Here is a 20982-nt window from a genome sequence, read left to right as displayed (position 1 = left end):
TAGAGATATACGGTAGCTCTTTTTTTCTTTATCATATCGATTTGGTCATCTGTTTTTTTAAAATTTTGATTTTACTATTCAACATTTCAATTTATTTGATTTAAATGAGTTTGACTTTAAATTTGAGTGTGTCGTTTATCTTTATAGATAGTTAGTATATTTCATATAATTTTTGCAATTATAAATTTATTAAAGTACGTACTTAGCTTAAATTTTAAAGTTAAAGTTAAACTGATTTAAATAAAACGAATTGAAAAATTAGATAGTAAAATTAAAATTTTGAAATGTTGGGTATCAAAATTAAAATGATATATATTTCAGATAAATTTTATATTATATTATATTATTAATAAAAGCCTCTAGAGCAAGTGGCAAAGGATTTGGTGGTTGGTACCCGAGACCTAAGTTCGAATTCTAGTTGATTTATATTTTCAGCTAAGTTTATTTTTAAATCAAATAAACGAAGCGGGTAGCGTGCTACCTATCTCTCTCTCTCTCTCCAAAAAAAAAAAAAGAAAAAGAAAAAGGTCTCTATATTGGCCTGCTTTTCCATATCTTCATCTATTAAGGCTTGTTTCTTTTGATTAAGAAGTGTATGCAATGTTATCTGTTGAGATCTTGGTGCAGTATTAATTGACTATTCTGCTGATTATATGTTAGACAAAATGCTTGGTTTGACTTATGATATATTTTCACTTTTTCAGCATCAGTTATTAGCTTCTTCCTACTTTCTTTGTTAGATGGTCTTTCCCAGTGTGGGAGTACTTCTCTTTCTGACTCTCTCTCTCTCTCTCTCTCTCTCTCTCTCTCTCTCCTTTTTCTTTACTTTCTTTTGAAAGTTTAGCATTCAATGATACTGTTTGATTTCTATTCTAAATACTTTCAACCATTTAGGGCACTTTATTTTGACTTAAGTGGAGGGATGTAACCTAAATTCTATTATTTTTTATATTTATTTTGATATAAGTCAAAAATATAGTATAACTCAAGTTATAGTATAACCCAAGTTATGTTAGATCTTCATTTTATGTTCTTTCGATTTTTTTTTTTTTTCCTAAAGTGTTGAACTCAACATCCATCACACTTAGCTTTCTCTAAAATATTTATTATTTTCTAAAATAATTATTAAATAATTTTAAAAAACTAATTTTACCGGTATTAAATTACATCAAAATAAATAAAAGAAGTAGTTAAATTTAATTTTCAAATTGTACAAGTTACGTCAAAACAAACAATAAAAAAATAATCGCACTTCAGAAAAACTCATATACTACTGCACATGAGTTATGTTGGATCTACAGATTCGTTCAATCCAAACGCCCCCTTAAACTCAATATCATATTATTTTCCTAATATTAAAGCCAATAAAATTGGGTCAGAGTTTTGGTTAAATGATGTAAAATGAATTAATATTAAGTTTTCAATAGTGTATCTTCAATTATTTTCAAGGCAAATATGAATAATAAGATATAGTAATATCTTGTTTATGTCGATGTATATCATATGTTGAAGAGATTCCTTGTGCTCATATGTTTTTTCCGTGATGGTTATTATTATAATAATTAGTATAAAAATAAAAAAGTAAAAATATTTTAAAGTTTTTTTTAAAATTTTTTAAAGTATAAAGCTGTTACCTTACTTTTGGGCACCATCCTACGTTGAATTCTTGGGCGTTAAGTTTCTGCTTTTACGTGCATTTGTGTGTTACCGCGTTAGTGAAAGGTGCTTCTTCAAAAGTTTATGATGATAGAGACCCCACACCACTTTTGAAATTTTGAAATAGGAACTCGAACTTTACTTTTTTTAATTAAATTAAATTTATTTTATTTTTATCTCGCGATTGATTTTTTTTAATCTATCGAGTTGGATTTTTAAAATATTTGTTATCGAATATTAAATATAGTGTATGGAGGGTATTTATACATCAGGTGTAGGTTTTGACATGTAACATTTTTATTCACACCAGCAGGTTTTGAAACACCAACACTATTTTAAATTTTTGGTTAAAAAATAATAATAATAAAAAAAACAGTACCATTTACTGCTTAGACATCGTATTCACTATTTTATGTGAGGGCCCACTTATATATTATTTTAATCCAAATAAATCCAGTTTCCTTATACAATATACTCCTTATCATTAAAAATGAATAAAATTTTCCAATTACAAATACTTTCCAACGTAGACTTATGACGATATCTTCCTTGAACGTCACGTTTCTTCAAATATTATTAGGAAAGTTTTCCCTAACTTCAAAAAATTCCATGTGTTTTCACCTTTTTTATCTTAGAACCCTATAATTTAAAGTGTATTAAGTTAGTACCATATGTTTTCTTACTTTATCACTTAAGTACCATGTGGTTTAAAGTGTATCAAGTTAGTACTCTGTGGTTTATTTTTGTATCAAGTTAGTATTCTGTGATTTTATTTTTATAGCAAGTTAGTATCCTGTGATTTTTAAACTACAGAGTACTGGAGTGGTAAAGTGAGAAACCACAGGATACTAAAGTGATAAACTACGAAACCATAGGGTACTAACTTGATACACTTTAAACCATATAATACTAAAATAAAAAAGTGCAAAACCACATGGTACTAACTTGATACACTTTAAACCATATGATACTAAAGTGAGAAAAAGTGAAACCACAAGAGGGATATTTGAATTTTTCCCAATATATTAATCCCAAAAATAATTAATTTTTAAGAATATATTCTTTATTTTTTTAAAAAATAATAATGAATATATTATTTTTAATTAACTTCTCTCATTCGACCCATAATTTACTACTAGAATTCTTATTAATTTCCTCCAAAATTTATAATAAACACTAAACTTTTTTTTTTTTTCCAGGAAAGTGCCTACATTCTCGTACCTCAAAAAAAAGAAAAAACACAATAGAAAAATAAAAGAGATAAAAGTAATGACAAATATATTATTTTCTTCAAAAAGTTTAGTGTTTATTATAAATTTTGGAGGAAATTAATAAGAATTCTAGGAAAGTGCCTACATTCTCGTACCTCAAAAAAAAGAAAAAACACAATAGAAAAATAAAAGAGATAAAAGTAATGACAAATATATTATTTTCTTCAAAAAGTTTTTGTGTAAACTTTAAATACTATTTCCTATTTCCAAAATATCTAGGTTAATTTACTATTTATGTAGGGAAATATCTGAAATATCTGAAAAATGCGATGTAAATTTACTATTTTTCTAGGAAAATATCTGAAAATTCCAACATCATCTCTACGTCGATAGAAAGTAATTTTCGAACCAAAAATAATTTTTCTCCCAATTGAGCATTTAGTAATCTCTATTTCGAAATCTGACTCTGATTTTTAAGAATCAGTTTTCTTATTTAAAGGCCTAAAATTATAAGTAGCTAAAATCTGTTTCTAATTTTGGACTCGAACTTCAAATTTAATTTTAATTTAAAATTTTCAAATTTAAATTTAAGTTCAAATTTAGAAAATTAAGTTTTAAATATTAAATTTCATATTTTAAGTTTTAAAATTTAAATTTAAATTTTGAATGATTTTAAAATAAAACTTAGTTAAAAAAATTATTATTTACAAACAGTAAAAAAAAAAAAAAATACAAAACAACGTTATAAAATTAATTCATAAAAATCACTTTGTCATGAAAAAATGAATTAATTTTAGAATTCGAATTTAAAATTTTAAGTATCAATCAAGTCATTTGTCTCTTGTGTTAGGGGCGGCGGTAGGCTAATTTTTCAAAAGTTATTTTTCCAATTCTTAGGAGATCACTTCTCCAACTGCCGTATCAAGAACTTTGTATTGTCGAGTTTTTCACCGTTAGATTTAACATTTTGATTATTTTCATCTGTTAGATTATACTATTAAACCAACCACTCACTCAACCCTAGAGGGCCCACATCATCCTAACCGTACATTTCTCAATTTAAGGGTTAAAAATCTAATAGCATCAATAACTTTTGGTGCTATTGTTAGTATTTTAGTCTAATTATATATATATATATATATATTAAATCAATTTTTTTAATTATTTATAAATTTTTTGATTAATATTATTACTTTATGGAAACCATTTAATCCTAGAAATATTATTCAACCTTGGAGAGGACCGCAATCATCTCAACCATTTAACTTTTGATCCAAAGGTCAAAAAATCAAAAGCATCGAATACTTTATGCTTGTGATAGTACAGTAGTTCTAACCCTATATATATTTATTTATATATTGTTTCCCATGTAGACTTTGGCGAGGTCGTCGTCGTCGTCGTCGTCGTCGTTAATCGCCACGATCCACTCTCCCCATCTCTCCTCTTTTTCTCCATAAACCACACAACTCCTCCTCCGTTGTTGTTGTTGTTGTTGTTGTTATAGTAGTCGTAGTAGTACAAGTAAACAGCAACAGCAAGAGCAAGAGCATCAACGGGGTGGATCGATCGGTGGGCAATATGGGCGACGCGGGCGAGGAGGCGATCGCGCTGCAGGCGGCGCGGCGCGCCAGGCGAGCGGCGCAGCGCGAGCGGCTGCGGGCGCGGGTGGGCGATCTGATCGGCGCGATCAACCGGCCCCTGGCGGCCGTGATCCGGGACCAGGCCCTCCGCTATCTCCCGCCTGCAGCCCTCCTCCGGTTCCGCTCCGTGCACCCGTCCTGGGCCGCCGTCATCTCGTCCCCCATCTTCGCCCACTCCCAGGCCGGGTCCCACCTCTCCCGCCCCTCCGGCCTCTTCCTCCTCGACCGCCGCCACGCGTCCTCCTCCCCGCCGCGCTTCCTCCCCTTCGACCCCCGGGCCCACGCCCTGGTGCTGATATTCGACCCGTCGCACTACAACTTCCGGTGCGACTACGCGCTGGTGTGCGCGTTCGAGGCGGGGAGGGGGACGGGAGTGTACGGGTTCGAGACGTTCTCGTCGGCGGCGGGGGGGTGGTGGGTGTCCGGCGGGGCGGCGGCGCCGGCGGAGGGGCTGGTGGCGGGGTCCGGCGTGGCGGCGCGCGGCGGAGCGTACTGGAGGACGGCGATCGGGACGGTGGTGGGCTACGACCCCGCCGCGGACCGGGCTAGGGTTTTCCCCTGCCCCGCCGCGGTGGGTTGGGAGGGGGACGAGTGGTGGGAGCTCGGCGGGGGCGGGGGCGGCGCCGCGCTGCGCTGCGTGGCGGCGACGGAGGAGGCGGCGGTGGCGTACACGCTCGGGGAGGGGGACGAGTGGGCGGAGGTGGGGTCGATCCCCGTCGGGGCGGCGGCGGGGTCGTTCAGGGAGCGGCCGAGGCCGCTGAGGTCGCACGGGGCGGAGATGGAGGTGGTGGCGTGGGTGCGGGGGGACGTGGTGGCGGTGGACGTGGCGAGCCGCCGCGCGCGGGTGATCGCCGCGGCGGGGCCGAGGCCGAGCCCCGGGGAGGCCGAGTACGTGGCGCACATCAACACCCTCGCCTCGGTGCTCCCCATGAACCAGCTCGACGAGGAGGAGGATTCCCCCTTGATAAAGGAGGAGGAGGAGGAAGAAGACGAAGGGTAAGATCATACTAGGGCTCATTAGCCTCCTCCTCCTCTCTATGTTTTTTTTTATTTACTGTTTTAGCTTAAATTTTAATAATAATAAATGTAGAGAGACAGAGACGCTCTACTGTAGCCTATTCTGAAACTGACACCTTTTTTGAAATTTTGCTTTGTTTGGAATTAAGAGATTTGAACCCAGAAAAAAGTTAACGATTTTATCCTTCTTTGCTTTTTTTTTTTGATAATTTTATCAAATTTAATAGTTTTAATCAATTTATAACAAATATAGCTGGATTAATTAACTGGTAATAATTGATTGTCGCTGAATTTAACAAAGTGTAATGGCATAATTAAAAAATTGAAGTTGAGGGGTTTGTTTGAGAATGGGCTATAGTTGAGGGGTCCTCCATACAATTTTAGCTCTCTTTTTCATGATTATTTTGCAAAGTAAATTAGGACTCGGAATTGATGCTGAACATGTGTATTGTTGACTGTTTTTATCAGCATATAGAATGGAGATGTGTTCAAATGTGTGTAAAATTACAGTGTCCTGCTTAAATATCACTTGCACTATGTAGGTGGCTTTATGTGGGAAGTAAATATATGCAATGTATTTGCGTTGCATCACAAAGTATCCTTTTGAGACCACTTATAGTTTGGGAACATTCGAGTCGATAAAATCGAACTTTGATATTTAATCTTTTTTCGTATATATTTCTCTATTTAACAAAGTAAGTTACGACCTGCATTTTATATGTTGATTTGGCAGTTTTTGTGATTAAATTTTGTACAAGTTTTGAACCTAAGCATGATTGAAAGGGATTGTTTGACGAGGCTATAATTTAAGTAGGCTACATGCCTATTACTAATTTGTTGTTAATTCTGAGATTAAATAGATCTTTTATTACTTTACCATATCTCTGAGACTACAGTGACAATAATGTAGTAACTCTATCCTCAATTTAGTGAACAATCTCTCTCTCTCTCTCTCTCTCTCTCCCTTTTCATAATTAAGCCAATTGTCTGTACATAGCTTTATTGGCATCGCTGTTCTTTTATCAACATCATCTTATAATCTTAATTGTTGTATATTGACTCCCCATTACAAGGCCCCAGAACTGCTACCATTAATCCCTGTAGTCCTCTTCAATCTAAGTTTGTTGAAACCATTGTTTGCAAGAGTAATGTCTAAGTCAGCTTTATATCCATGCTGATTACCGATTGCTTTACTCTTCTATATTTGACTACCTGTTAAATGTCATGTTTGAATTTAAAAGAAAAATAAACTAATTCCACTGGCAACCATATGTACAATACTAGGAGCAGATATTTTGTAGGATTGCTTCCTCTGTTTCCAAAAGCCCATTGACCGTTGCATCATAGGGTTGATTTTATTAGTTAAGAAACTAGAATTTAGATAACTACTTACTGCTATATGCTTGGGTGATTTGCTAACGTTGCAAATGTGAATATGAAGTATATCTTTGTTGAAACTGTTAATATCTTTTTGGAGGCTTCTGCTCATATACCAAATATAATTTAATACAATCTTTCAAACCGTCACAGATCTAGGTGCATTGAATCCCCCTAACATCTACTAAAATTGCTTCCATTATCCCTTTTAGTTCTTGTTAGTCTGATTTTGTATGACCTAATTATGCAATCATCGATGAGCTTAGGCCCGTTTATTTTCGTCTTAAAAACTAAAGTTTGATGTGGACACCGAGATATCTTCCAATTTACTCTGCAAAGTTGGGTTGAATAATATTTTGACTTCTGTTTTTGTTGGTTTTGAACATTAGTTGCGCGAGCTTCATCATAGTTAGTAATTCTGGTAACTTTATGATAACTCTTAATTAACTATTTCGTGATAACTCTTTTTCCTTTTCTTTTCTCGAGTGGAGATATTGATCACCCCACCAGCAGTCTGTTAATGTGCTATTATACAAACAACATGAGATGTCGGTTAATCTCAACAACAGCATTAAAAAAAACTCCCACTTATGCTGGCATTCCATTTTAGGTTTCCTTTTGCAAACATAGTTAGCAGTAAGTAACTTCAAGCTTCTACTGTTGTAGTTTTTGAGTTCTCATTTCATTTGTTGATGTTGTTATTTATTTGGGCAGGAAATCAGGACAAGCCACAGCACATGCTCACTGAAGCTTCAGGATCAAGTAGTGAGCCAGCCTGGTTAATAAGTACAACCCAGTGAACTTGGTAGACAACTTTTTGAAAGGTTCCTTTTTTCGGTCAAATTTTGCATAAAAACCTGACAGAGTGATGATCAAAGCTGTGATCTTCTAGTTGTTTTGAACATAATCCAGTGTGGATATTAGTGGACTCAGTTTAGGGCTATGCAGTGACCAGCTAATATTTTTGCACAATAAAGATTTTAGATGTAAATAAACGATGGCTTTGTGGTTCCGATTGATTAGTCAAATAAAAAAGCTAGATGGAGTAAGAACTGGCCTGCATCATTATCATAGTTAACTGGTGCTAGAAGGCAAGGAATTTTTTTTTTTAATATATATATTTTCTACTGTTGTGTTTGTTGCATATATTATGTCAATACTAATAAATACAGAGAAGACTCAATATGAGATGAGTAATTCTACTCCAAACTCTCCCCCTCCCTTTATCTCTAAACAGATAGAGAGACCTCTCTCTATTTATAGGGAGCTGCCTCTGGTGGAGGAAAAATTCTAAAATACAACGGGTATATTGGTGACGTGGCGTAACAAATCAATTAAATGTCTTCTTTTAAGAGTATATGTCCCATCATTATTGTAAAAAAATGTTTTTATTGTACTTTCGTTTGAAAAGAAGGAATATGATTGGCTTGTTATTGATGACGTGGTGCAAGTGTGACAGTGTAGAATTCCTCCTGATGGAGAATCAAGAGCTGTTTGCTTGCTAGTAGTGGATCAATTTCTTATGATATGTGACTTGTAAACTCGCGAGAATTTCTTATGACATGTGACTTGTAAACTTGGAGAACGAGAAATGTTATTTGTACAACGAAAAAGTCGCTATAAATTTTATATCCTCTCATCCATAGGCCACTCTCTTTTTCCATACTAGCCTTACTAATTTTTTTAATATTAGCAATCCATAGGCCACTCTTTTTATACTAGTCTTTTTAATTTTTTTAAATATTAACAAATTGAAAGACTACTCTTTTTCATGCTAGTCATTATTTTTTTAAAGATCAATAATATAAAAAGAGTGTCTAAATTGTTGGACGAGAGAGTGCAAGTCTTGAAACAATTTTTTGGGTGTATAGATAAGCATTACTCTTGGAGATATGCTTTGTTTACTTACCCTTTACTACTACAATTTATAAGACTGTCGAGTCAATGTATGTAAAAATTGGAAAAATTTGTTACTGGTTGATGCTTTTTTCTATTATAAATTATAATTTATGGCCTCTGTGAAATTGTTACTTTCTAAAAGAAGTATATAGTTATACTTGATGGTGTTACAAATGGATGATACACAGCCTGTAGTCTCTGCAAATTTATTCAACAACTACAGAAAAACTGAACAAGTAAACAGTAACTTATTTTTTTTCTCAATTTTAAAACTAAGTCCATCTACCAGTACATCAAATTATATAAAATTTGTTATACAGAGCAAGGCCGGTGCATCACTATACTAACATCTGGATTATCATCCTGTATTCTATCATTAGCAGAGCGATTTCCGAAATCAACAGGCAAATAAGCAAAAATAACAGCTCACACAATAGAATTAATAATCCCTCTTCTAAGCTTACTTTCTCAAAATAAGCATTAAGAGCTGCTATGAGTTCCCACAAAACCGCTTCAGCTGATGACACATCGGACCTGCAACTACTGCTCTATAGAAGGGCTCCTTTGGGGACAGAAAGGTCCCAGGAAAGCACGAAAAAAGGGGGAAAAAAAAGAAAAAGAAAAAAAAGGTTGAACATTTACAGAAAGGGTAAACAAAAGATAATGTATATACACTCATCCCCCGCGCTCTCCCCCGCGCTCTCACCGCCTCAATCGTCGACGTTCTGGATCTCACCCATCATAATACGGTTGCTGACCACATTAAACCCTAGAGCCGACAGGCTCACCTTCTTCCCTTTCTTCGCTTTCTTCTTTCCGCCGCCCCCTTTGGCTGCACCGTCAGCTCCGGCTTCCGTATCAGCATCGTCCGCGCCCGTGGGGCGTGAGATTTTAAGTTGAAAGGCCATCTCCACAACTTCGGATGATAAGAAAGCTTTATAATTTAGGAACTTATCGATGAACTCGTAGTTGCGATCCAGTGAGCCAAGGTTCTCTCTCAGGAGTGTTTCAGCCTCTGATGCCGACTGCTTTATGCAGTATTCTAAGAAGCTGGTATCTGATATAATAAGAACGCATTAGATTTTATTCTGCTTCACAAGCACAAAAGACGCAAAATGATCATTGTGTGTGCGTGTTGTGTTATGTGTAGTTGCAGTAGGGTTCTTCTAAAAGCACTGGTTTCCAAGTGTTTCCAACTTCACGCATCAGATCCAAGTCAAGAATCAAGATCCGCTCACAAGTGCTTCAAGAGAAGTGCCAAGTAACCGTGTCAACAGTCCCACACAATCGTCTTTCAAAATGTGTGCGCATGGGTATCAAAGCAGATCCAATGTAGGAACGGAACAAGCCAGTGTTTTCAGAAATACATGCAGGCTGTGTGTATCTGTATAGCATAAAAAAAAAAAAAGCCAGATTGGTTAAAACTCAATACCATTTGTTCCTGTCAGCTTGACCCACTCGCTTTCGCACCAATTCCTGAAGTCCACAGCGTCTGCAAGCATACAGAATCTTAGAAACACAATGTAATCACCAGCAAATTCAGTTAAGTTAGTCGAGAGAAACTGACACTTATAAGATTAACCTGATTGCTTGCTTGATGCATCTTTGCTCCCTTTTGCAATCGACAACCCAGAGGAGGTGGGTGGGGAAGAAAGAGGCAATTTACCACTCTGTGACTTCTGACGACTCGGTGCCACTGACAGTGCTCCTTTCGCGAAGCTGCCTTTGACTCCCCAGCCACTCTGGTTTGATAGGGATGGGAAATCCGACCTGTTTCCAATTAATCCAATCAAAACCATTACTAAGTTTATACATCAGTAAAAAATCTGCTTCAGTATGTGCTCTCCATTTTTTTTAAGGGGTTAATTACAAATTTAGCCCTCGTAGTTTGATTTTGATTTCAATTCCATCCTCAATAGTTTCAATTGTAACAATCCAAACCCCTCAGATTATTCAGCATAACAAGCAAGTACTTTTATAACCCATTTGAAAGAGACAGCTAAGTCAGCCTGCTTCCAACAAAGAAATCAGCAATGTGTTTGTATTTCAGCATCCGGCAAGCAAAAAGAATAACTCAAGATGATTAAATGAGAGACATCTATTCCACACCATGGTGTGGAGATTAAGATGCCCAGAAGCTAGCATAATAAGACCTGGAAGAAACTAGGTGATATCCGACATGTGTTGCAAAAGTTGTTTCTTCTTTCAAATCCATACATAGTCATATGCTAAACAGAGGCTTTAGTGTTTAATATGATGCGCATGCAGTGAAGGGCAACATAATGGATTGACAGACAATCAATATAAAAAGTGGATGCTACTACTTACTGCTTTGCTTCCTGTTTGGACTGCTCCGGAGGACCCCAGAATAAATCATCTTCACCTTTAGATTTTGAAACAGAAGAAACATGTGAACTGGTCTGGATGGGAGCTGCAGCCTTATTAGAAGGAGATGACCCAGAAAACTGCCACGAAGACCCACTTCCGCGATTCCCACGCGTTGGCTGTTGTTTTGTGGCAGACGGTATAGGGATTTGCTGCTGGATTGAAGCCGCCTTTCGCTCCTGTTCCCTCTGAATTTCTCTCAAGGACAAGGGCTTTTGAAGATTCACAGGGTCGGCGGACCAAGCTGGAGCTGGTGCAGAGACAGTTTGATCCTCCTTCCAGAGAACAAAATCACCAAGAGATGGACCAGAGGGAGGAGCAGGTGATATTTCTCTCTCTTGTGTCTTTTGAGTTGATTTGCCCTTCTCTGTACGGACAGATGTGGCAGTTTGATCAAGTGAACCAACAGGTGAAGGGGACTTGAGTCCAGCACCTTTAGCCTTTGATGCCTTTTTACGGTTTTTCTTGGAGTCCTTAGCCTCGATGAAATCATCATCATCAAGAACTACCATGTCTGTTTTAGTATTGCTGCCACCAAGATCTTTTTCAACTTCATTTGACTTGGCCAAGACTTCTTCTGCCAATAGATCATGCAAAGGGCTTTTCTTGCTCTTTGAATTTGCAGCATTTCCTGAGCTACCCACAACTTGTTGAGTGACATCTGGATTGAATTTAGGCTCCAAAGTGGGCACTACACCACTCCAAGGAACCGAGGATGAAACACTGGTTGGAGCAGCTGGTTTGGCAAATTCAGCAGGCATTGCTTCCCTCTGCGCCCTTAGTTGCTCTTCAGCTTGAATTTCCAACAGTGATTTAGGTCTAAGCCCAAATGCAGGCTTCCATGCGCGATGACTAGAAGCGGTTTGTGCATTCGATGATAAGTTAACAAGTTCCCCACGATCAACTTCATTCCGAACACTATCATTTTTGGAAGAAGGTAGCTCAGCTTTTATAAAATCCAGTTCACCTTCCTCCACTGAAGCCCCAGCTGCAGATCCCTCCGTATCATTCAGCATTTCTGGTTTAGCAGCAGTGACAACAGCATCTGAACCCTCAACTTCAGAGGCCACTTTAGATTGAGTTGTCTTTGATTGTCCTTTCCCAGCAGCATCTGCTGCCGATTGTGCCTTCGAGTTCTTTTGCTTCTTTGATTTCTTTTCTGAAGTTTTCTTTACTTCTGGTGTCTCTACGCTCTTTGTTTCTTTCGCCAAAGATGAATCAGGACGAATTTGCTCTGAAACTTCTTTCAAAGAGAGCTTCATATCATGAACCTGATCGGATAAATAAGTTAAACGATCGGAAGATCCTGGATCATTGGCCTTAGATTCAGCAGTGTCCTTGGCTTCAGAACAAGCTGGGGCAATGACTTCACTAGATTGAGACACTGAAAGTGTCTTATGTTCTGCTCCAGCATTTTCCAACCCTTGGTTGTTCTTTTCCAGGATATCCTCCTGTTCATCTCTCTCTATATCTTTCATCAGAGGCAAACTACCAGCCATTGCTGATACTGTTGCAGTATCGGCATTCACAATATTTTCAGCCTGCTGTGGAAGAGAAGTGTCCCATTCTTTTGAAGGTACATGATTGAGGATGTGATGGGGCAAATTTGCAGGCGAAATACCCAAACTCACATCCGGACGATTAGGTGGTTGTGGATCGAGCAAACTTTGTATAGACATCTGTTGATTGATCTGAAGAGCCTCTTGCGCTCTTTGAAGCGCTAGAAGATCTAGAGAAGAATTACCTATTTGCCCATAGGAAGGATCAAGAAGATGTTGATTCCCGGATAGAACCTGCGAAAGCAGCTGCTGCTGTTGCTGCAGCAGCAACTGCTGCTTCTGTTGCTCTTGTAGCTTTTGCTGCTCCTGCTGCTGCTTAATCGTTAAGAACTTATCCAGCAAAGAAAGCTGAGGGGTAACAGAAGTCTGAGCCTGCATCTGCAGTTGTGACAGAAGATACTGCTGTTGCAATAAGCTTAATAATTGTGGATCTTGAGGAATTTCAGAGGGTAGCTTGTCTGGTGGAAGCAAGGCAGGAGCAATATCAATAGGTTGAGGGCTTAAATGAGGCAAAGGTGGTTGGTTTTGTTGCAGCAACCTTTGCTGTTGATTACCCACCCCAATTTGTGGAGGTATATTTAGATTGTGTTGCATGCTTATTGGGTTCTGAGAGATTCCCATGCCATTACCGTGTAATGTGTTACTCATGTTTCGAGCTTCGGGGAAATTCGACCATAAAGGTAATCCAGATATAGCTGGGTTTTGAGGTTTATCTGCTGCTGAGTGGAGGATGGATAGCAAGTCCACTTGTTGAGGAGATTGAAGGATCTGGCGAGAAGCGTCTCCCATGGGAGGAAGCAACTTCGAGTGCAAAGGAGACGAATCAGAGACTGCATTTATATTTGGTACCATCTGTGTGACATCTCTTCCTGGCCAAAATTGAAGAGAATTTGATGAAGATTTCTGCCTTTCCAACAATCTTCTCTGGGCCAAGAGATAATTCACATCATTCTCACTTTCACCACCCACTGCACTGCTCCCACCATATTCTTGCATACCTATAGATTCAAAAAAGTTGAACCGGATAAAAGAAAATATGTAAGCACCGAACGCATGCATGTATAGGCAGCCTAAGAAGACAGAGACTTCACCTATTGTCAAGAATTCATATCCAAATTAACACAAGAAATATTAGAATTTAGAATACTTGCATTACATGTAAGTATCCCAGCAAGATTATATAACTACATATAAATATAACTAGAAAAATCAGAAATTTCATATGCCCTCCAATAACTTAATTTCCTATGCATACACCTTTTGTAGTTTCAAGGATGATATTCTTTGAAAAACCCTTTTCTAAAACAAAACCCGCTTCCCCACATCAGATGACTGTGCAGCTTAAGATAAGGTAACTTGCAAGAATCTGAATTTTCAAATGATGTATGATAACTCAGATTCTGTAGAGATGAAAATATGTAATATCCCCTATAAATAATGTTAAAAAACATAAAGAACATTCCTATAAAGTGCTAACCTCCAGTAAGAGCTATTTTCTCTAATGGGGAACTGCTTATGCTGCCAGACATTAATGACTCTATGAACCGGTTTTGTGCTTCAGTTGCAGCATCTTTCCTGATTCTGGACCCATTGTTGAGAATATCAACATCCCCCATGCCCGCATGAATATTTGTAGAACCAGCAAATTTTGAGGGAATGGAAATCTCTGACAATTCATTAGGCTTGGCAGCAGTGCCAAAGCCTGGTGGGGGCCTTGCCTTCGCTCGTAGGTGGGGCATAACATCCCCAAGTAAAGAGAAAGGAGCATCAGGTGGAGCACTTGACAGCCGAACTAGCAAATCAATACCAAAATACCCCGCCTCAAACCACCCGATTAAGTCGCTTCCAGAGAAAGGGCCTTGAATTTGGCCTTGTGGGTCTTTATAATATAAAGAAAGCTCTTCTGGAGAAGGATGTGCTTGCAACCTTCTATTATAAGAGTCTTCATGCCCTAGCATGATACTAGATTTACCCTCTCTATTCAAGACATCAGATAATTGCCTCTTAATCTTGGGGTCATTTTTTGGGTCTGGCTGTGGACCAAATCCTTCATCTTTTTGCCAGTGAGATTCATCCTTTTGTAACTGAGACCAGCTCATTTCAGATGTCCGTGGTCCGTTTTCAGTAGAGAACTCTTTCCAATCATGAGATGAGCCCAGTGCATAATCTCCAACCGATTGAGATCTCCTTGGTCCGGCAACATAAAGTGATGGAGAAATTTCCGGCCTAGATGCTTCTATAATGGCTGGCTTATCAGGGTTTTCAAGAATACCTATTGAATCATTAAAGAGAGCAAAAAAAGGGTGGGACATTAGAGATTCTAGGATATGTGGTGCAACTGATAATATTAAAATCGCACGTTCAAAAAAACTGCAATAAGGGGCAAAAAAGGAAAGCACATTAAAAGAAGGAAGGAGAAGATGAAGTAAACAAAGTGACATGATAGCTAACCATCAGTTCAAGAAGCTGAGCACATGCATGTCAAGTAAACATTATTAAACAAAAAAAAGATTACATTTAAGCTAGGATGTTTGATCGCCAATCAGTTTCAAAGTTACGAAACAAAATCAAATGGCAAAGAACATCTCTTTTTTCTCTCTCTCTTGGTAGCCTGAATGTCAGCGTGCAAAATGCTATGGTGGATGACCGAAATAGTAACCAGTGTAATAGGCAAAAGCAATCATTGCAGAGGTTTTGGTGCTAGTAAATCTGTAAATGTATCTCAGACCAAAGCATACAAATAACTAAATGCTGGATTCAGCATATGCGAGATACTTTACGTAAATTATGGATGTGGATATTGTACTTACTCGAGGGAAAAGTTATGACAAATAGAAACAATGTTTATGAGATGCATCTAAAGGCACAAAGACAATACCGTCAGCATTCTGTGTTTTCTCCTGGAATGAGTACTGCCTCAGATTTAATCCCACTCTCTGTTCAGAGCCATGGTGCTGTAATTGTTTTTCACCTAATGAACTCTCAAAGGAGCCGAAATGGGTACCTTTCATATTGTCAGTATTGTCATCTTTATAGTCATCCATGGCAGCAGGCCTATCTTCCCTACTACCTGATAAAATTAAAAGCAGGCCATTTAGCAATAAGGAGACGATCACCTTCAGATCACAATTCAATAAAATCAGAAAAAACTTTCCACCTAATTTAGCTTGTTTTGGTGGAATTGCATCAGAGATATTCCTGCCAACAGAGCCATCTTTGGAACCCTGAGGTACACCACTGCTTATGATATCACCTTTGTCGATGCCTTTCAAAATAACCTACCAATAAAGCAGAATAGTAAGAAGCATGCAACATCAAAAATTGAATTACGATAATAAAGCAACATCATAGTCAATTACTGATTCTTCGGAAGTAGGAGCCGAAAGTGCCAATGGCTCCAATGGTTCCAGTTCTGTCAAAGGAGGAACTTCAATGAAACCATCTAGATTTGCTCTAACTTTTTTAAGATCAGTAACCCTGTATACATCTAGCAATTTCATCCTACTATATTTAACACAGGGATTTCCAGGCGCACTATCAGACTTGTCAAGCGCAGAACCTAGGTGAAATGGCCGCGAAGAACCACTATTTACAGTACTGTTAGAGTTAAGCTTCCCACGAGCACTAATAGTTACAGGACTCTCATTTTCTGTTCTCCCTCTACCATAGCCAAACACAGTGGACGGTTTCTGTGGTGTCTGAGATGGGGGATAAACAGGATCTCCCCTGCCACGGCTGACAGAATAGTTTGACCTCCTTTGCCGAGAATAATGGTCTTCTCTGTCTGTATCCTTTTCATGAAGGTTGTTTGTGTCCTTTCCGTGACTTGAAAGATGAGAGGGGTCGGCCCACTTCTCACGCCAGCTCTCAGGCTCCTTATCATCAGGCCCCCAACGAGTGTTCCACTTGTTCTCACGGCGTTGATCATAATTGCCTTCCTTGTTACCAGAATCACTCCACATGGCACGGCGAGATTCACCAGAATGTCTAGAGGAATTGTCCGACCAGCGTTCAACCTTATCGACATCCCTCCAGCGCTCTCGACGAATAGCAGAGTTTGGCTCCCTTTCTTCATCACGCCACCGATCGTGGCGCCCAGTTTCACCATCATGCATTGAAGGCCTGAAAACATCCCTTCTCTTTCCAGTATTGTTAAGGTCTTCACCATTTTTCACAGTATCTGGCTGAGTACCATATTGATTGAAATCCTACATAGACCAGAGGTGCAGCAGGGATCAAAATCTAATGTCCGAACAGGGAAATAAACTACGCGAGGTACATAGTTCCAACACGACCAAAGATGATTTTGTTTTTTCCAACATGACCCAAAAAAATTTTTTGCTTAACCGGCACAAGACTTTAGAGTAAGAAGGGAATAAGACAAGGTGACACAAAGAAATTCTTTACCCTAGGTGCAGTCCCAAGTTTATTTTCCCCAGGTTTTGGCAGAAGCCACTGAGGAGAAAGAGGAAGATTGTCAGTTCCATGTACGTCTGCAAAGATCAAAAGAGATCATCAGAACAACAAGATGTACAACAGGGAAATAAGTAAAAAACAAAAATAGAAAGACAAAGCAATGCAATTACCTGGTATAATATATCTACGTCAAATTAAAAAGGCAAAAGCAAAAAGCTAATACGACAACACTTATGGTTGATAAACTGTTAAACTAAAAAGTAAAAGAAAGAAAAGGCACACCCATAAGGCCTCTCTTGTAAATCTCAGTGGCTGTTGGCATTTCTGACAGAAAACTACCCTCTCTACCTCTCTATCTTTCCTGCCTACTGCCTTCTTAAACAGTAGGATTGATTCGACTAACAAGAGAAGAGACAATGGCAGTGGAACATAAGAAAGAAAATGAATCATTAAAATCACTATGAACTATGCCAGTAGGACATGCATGAAAAGAAAACTTAAAAGGAACATAATGATTGTTAGCAAAGCTTATAATCTACATCTATCAACAAAACATGAATATGAAGAAATGACCCTATTCTCATTTCTCATAACCAAAAAAAAGGGGTGACCAATATAAGCAAAAAATCAGAAAACATCTGCCAAAATAGAATGTCTCAATATTGAACAATAATATAGTCAACAAGATAACATTGCTATAATCATTTAGGAATGCACAGAAGTAGTAAAGAAATATATAAAAGGACCTTAAATCCTACTGAGCTGAACACCAAAACTACAACTTCAGGAATTTTTCCAGAAGTAGCAGACAATTTATAAGAAACGAGAATAGATAAAGTAGATGTCCCGTGAAAAGAAGATAGCTTTTCCTTCGATGATGGCAAGGACAAGAGATTCTGCCCACGAAAGCTGAACATCTCCACATCAAACCCTAAAAAATCGCCACGAATCTAAAAATCGCCACCTTAAACCATAATGGGGACGCGATATGAAGCGCAGCGCAACAAAATCCCTCCTCCTCCCCAAATTAGCACCAAAAACGATTCTTTTCAAAAGGAAAACTAGGAGAAAGAATCAATCCAAACCCTAAACCCGTAAACCCCCATCACCGATCAACAACAACCCTGCCTCCGAACGTCTCGCGCCATATATGGCTAAATCGTGCCACGAATCCACGCAAAAAGAGCCTGGACGAAATCTAGGGTTTTCCTCACAGAGAGAGATCGGAGTATAGGGGACATGGGTTGTAAACCTTTGGGGATAGGGGGCGGGGGCGGGGTCACCACGGCGAGGTGGCGGCGTGAATCGGCATTGTTGCGATCGGCCATGGGCGGAGGCGGAGGCGGAGCTCGGAGGCGAGAAGAAACCCTAATTAACTCGTTCGCTTGAATATATATATATATATATATATATATATATATAGAGAGAGAGAGAGAGAGAGAGTGAGAGAGAGAGAGAGAGAGAGAGAGAGTGGGCGCGGGGAAGAGAGAGAAGGGGTGGGGAATATAAGCCTATAAAGAAAGAGGATGAGACGAAGAAATAATCCCCTGGACACGGTCCACCATGAACCCTATGGACCGCAATGTCCTTTGCTCTACTTTTAAGAAAATAATTCTTCACATAACAAATTTTGAGTTATCTCGACGGTTTGGATTCAAAGGATGCTATGATGGAGGGTGCAGATTTAATTGGTTTACGGATGATTCACTAAACCGAGTCTACCGAACCGTTTCTCAAAGAGATTGGGAGTAGTACAGAGGACTGGGCCCCACCGGGCTCACGTTAGCAAGTCCGAGTCAGAATCTAATGCGCCGTGGGCCGCATGATCGGCTCAGCGCGTGTCCCGCGGGACAAGTCAACCAATAGCAACCGTTGATCGTGTCCTGGATATTGATCTAACGGTCAATATTGTCTGAAACTGGACCAGGTTTTAGGACAATGGCACCGGGTCGTTACGCCGGTTCGAGTAAACGTGCGCCGGTCGAGGTTCACAAACCCTAGAATAGGTCACTTTAGCCCTGGGACCGATATATTGGGACATAAAAATTGACCACTCATTGTGACTCAACTAAGGGATGGGTGGGGCCCACCTGGGGGCTTCCTATTTTTTCACGAGATCTATGTGAATCAAATTTAGGTGATTTACCCAGTCCGAATATTATTAATTATTAATTATTAATTAATTTAATTAATTTTATTTTATTTTATTATTAATTGCATGAAAGGATGGTATGGAAACTAAATACATCACACGTGGATGCAAACTGTAATTGAACTCGGTCCACCACATCATCCGATGGACCATCCAATCCGGATCCGCCCTTCCCAAGCAGCCTGGAGATTCGTGCACTAAACTTTGAGATTGGAACAGATCTTTTATTAAAGTTTTCAAAATATGGAGTGTATTAATGACTCGCTGTAACATCTCATAAATGTTTTTATTAACGAGCTCTTCAGTGAAATCAGATTTAATTATGTGTCCCCTCTATTTAGAACAGTAATATTACCAATTTTGGTACGGATAATTAATTATTGTGGCGAACTAAAATTCTAACGGTTTTGATGTTTTCCTTTTAAAACAAAAAACACTTTTCAGACTTTCAATTTGCTAAAAACTTTATTTTCATTGCCTTTTGGCCTAAGTTGCCCAAAGTTCTTAAAAAACTATCAAGGGTTACCTTAGTATTTTTAAAAGTATTTGTAGCTTTAGATGGTGCTTCTATTTCTTATAAAACTATTAAAACTAGTTGAATAATTTTATTAGGAAACAATATTAAAAGGAAAATTATAGTTCTTAGTACTTGGTTTGCATGAAACAAAAGTAGTTTCTGAGGCATACATTTTGATTTGAAGATAAAAGAAAATCAAGATTTCAGAGAACCTACCGATCATCCCTTTTAGCACAAATGGCAAAGGGTTGAATCGTTGGTATCCGAAGCCCCGAGTTTGAATCCTAGTTGATTCACATTTTCAGTTAAAGTTTATTTTTAAATAAAATAAACAAAGCGAGTAACATGTTATCTATGTCTAAAAAAAAAAGATTTAAGTGAACCTACCTATCTCTCAAAAAAAAAAAAAATTTCAGAGAACCTGAAGGGGAAGACGTTTTAAGTAATAGGTTGTTTGATTATTCAGAAAAATATGGGAAAAACTTTTGTAAGAACAAAAATTTTCATGAAAAACTCTCATTTTAGTTTTTTAGCTGTTTGGTTTGAAAAAAAAAAGTATTTTAGAAATCCTTTTTTCATATTTTATGAAAAAAATACTAATTTTTTTTATAAAATATGAGAAAATATTCATAAAAATATATATTTTTTTAGAATCAAATAGATAGAAAAGTGAAAAAATATTTTTTTTCTCGGAAAAAAACTTGGCTTTATGTAAAAGTTTTCCATTAGCCCATGTCTCTTCGCACGTGCGACCGACAAGCTGTATCGTGCGGTCGCGCGGGAAAAAGCGAACTGCTTACTAAGAATAAGCAACAAAATCTAACGAACTCTCAAAACCAATAGAAATAGATATGTATAAAAAAAAAGCACTGTTTTTTCTACAGCTTTGCTTAATTTGAGCCTCAAAAGTTAATGCACCACCACAAAAATAGTAAAAACCCCAAATAACAACAACAAACAACAACAACAACAACAAGCCCAAAGGGAAATGTAGAGGTGGTGGTGTCTCGGAGAAGGACGGAGTGCGAAACGCCTAACTGCAACTTCTCTCTTTCTCTACGCCGCCCTTCTCCAAGAACCCATCCCCACAGAAAAAAGGAGAAAGGAGCCTTTTCGCGAATTGTAATCGCGTTTATCGATCTTCTTTCGCGCT

The 20982-nt window shown here is 38.2% G+C and overlaps 2 protein-coding genes across 2 annotated transcripts; one reads left to right on the top strand and one right to left on the bottom strand.

Moving 5' to 3' along the window:
- On the top strand, positions 4142 to 8032 carry LOC109714895. The gene is made up of 2 exons (XM_020239624.1): positions 4142 to 5503; positions 7616 to 8032. Exons 1-2 carry the CDS (start codon positions 4446 to 4448, stop codon positions 7647 to 7649), a joined length of 1092 nt encoding a protein of 363 aa, XP_020095213.1. The 5' UTR covers positions 4142 to 4445; the 3' UTR covers positions 7650 to 8032.
- LOC109715673 lies at positions 9210 to 18629 on the bottom strand. The gene is made up of 11 exons (XM_020240787.1): positions 18611 to 18629; positions 18413 to 18549; positions 17152 to 17237; positions 16104 to 16952; positions 15902 to 16022; positions 15623 to 15814; positions 14222 to 15016; positions 11129 to 13742; positions 10383 to 10570; positions 10233 to 10292; positions 9210 to 9857 (listed from the first exon to the last, which is right to left on the bottom strand). The coding sequence occupies exons 2-11, from the start codon at positions 18486 to 18488 to the stop codon at positions 9511 to 9513; spliced, it is 5328 nt and encodes a 1775-aa protein (XP_020096376.1). The 5' UTR covers positions 18489 to 18549; positions 18611 to 18629; the 3' UTR covers positions 9210 to 9510.

Source organism: Ananas comosus, linkage group 9, assembly GCF_001540865.1.
Source record: "Ananas comosus cultivar F153 linkage group 9, ASM154086v1, whole genome shotgun sequence".
NCBI classification, from domain to species: domain Eukaryota; kingdom Viridiplantae; phylum Streptophyta; class Magnoliopsida; order Poales; family Bromeliaceae; genus Ananas; species Ananas comosus.
The sequence above is the reverse complement of the archived record's forward strand: the minus strand, read 5'-3'. Positions and strand labels throughout refer to the sequence as shown.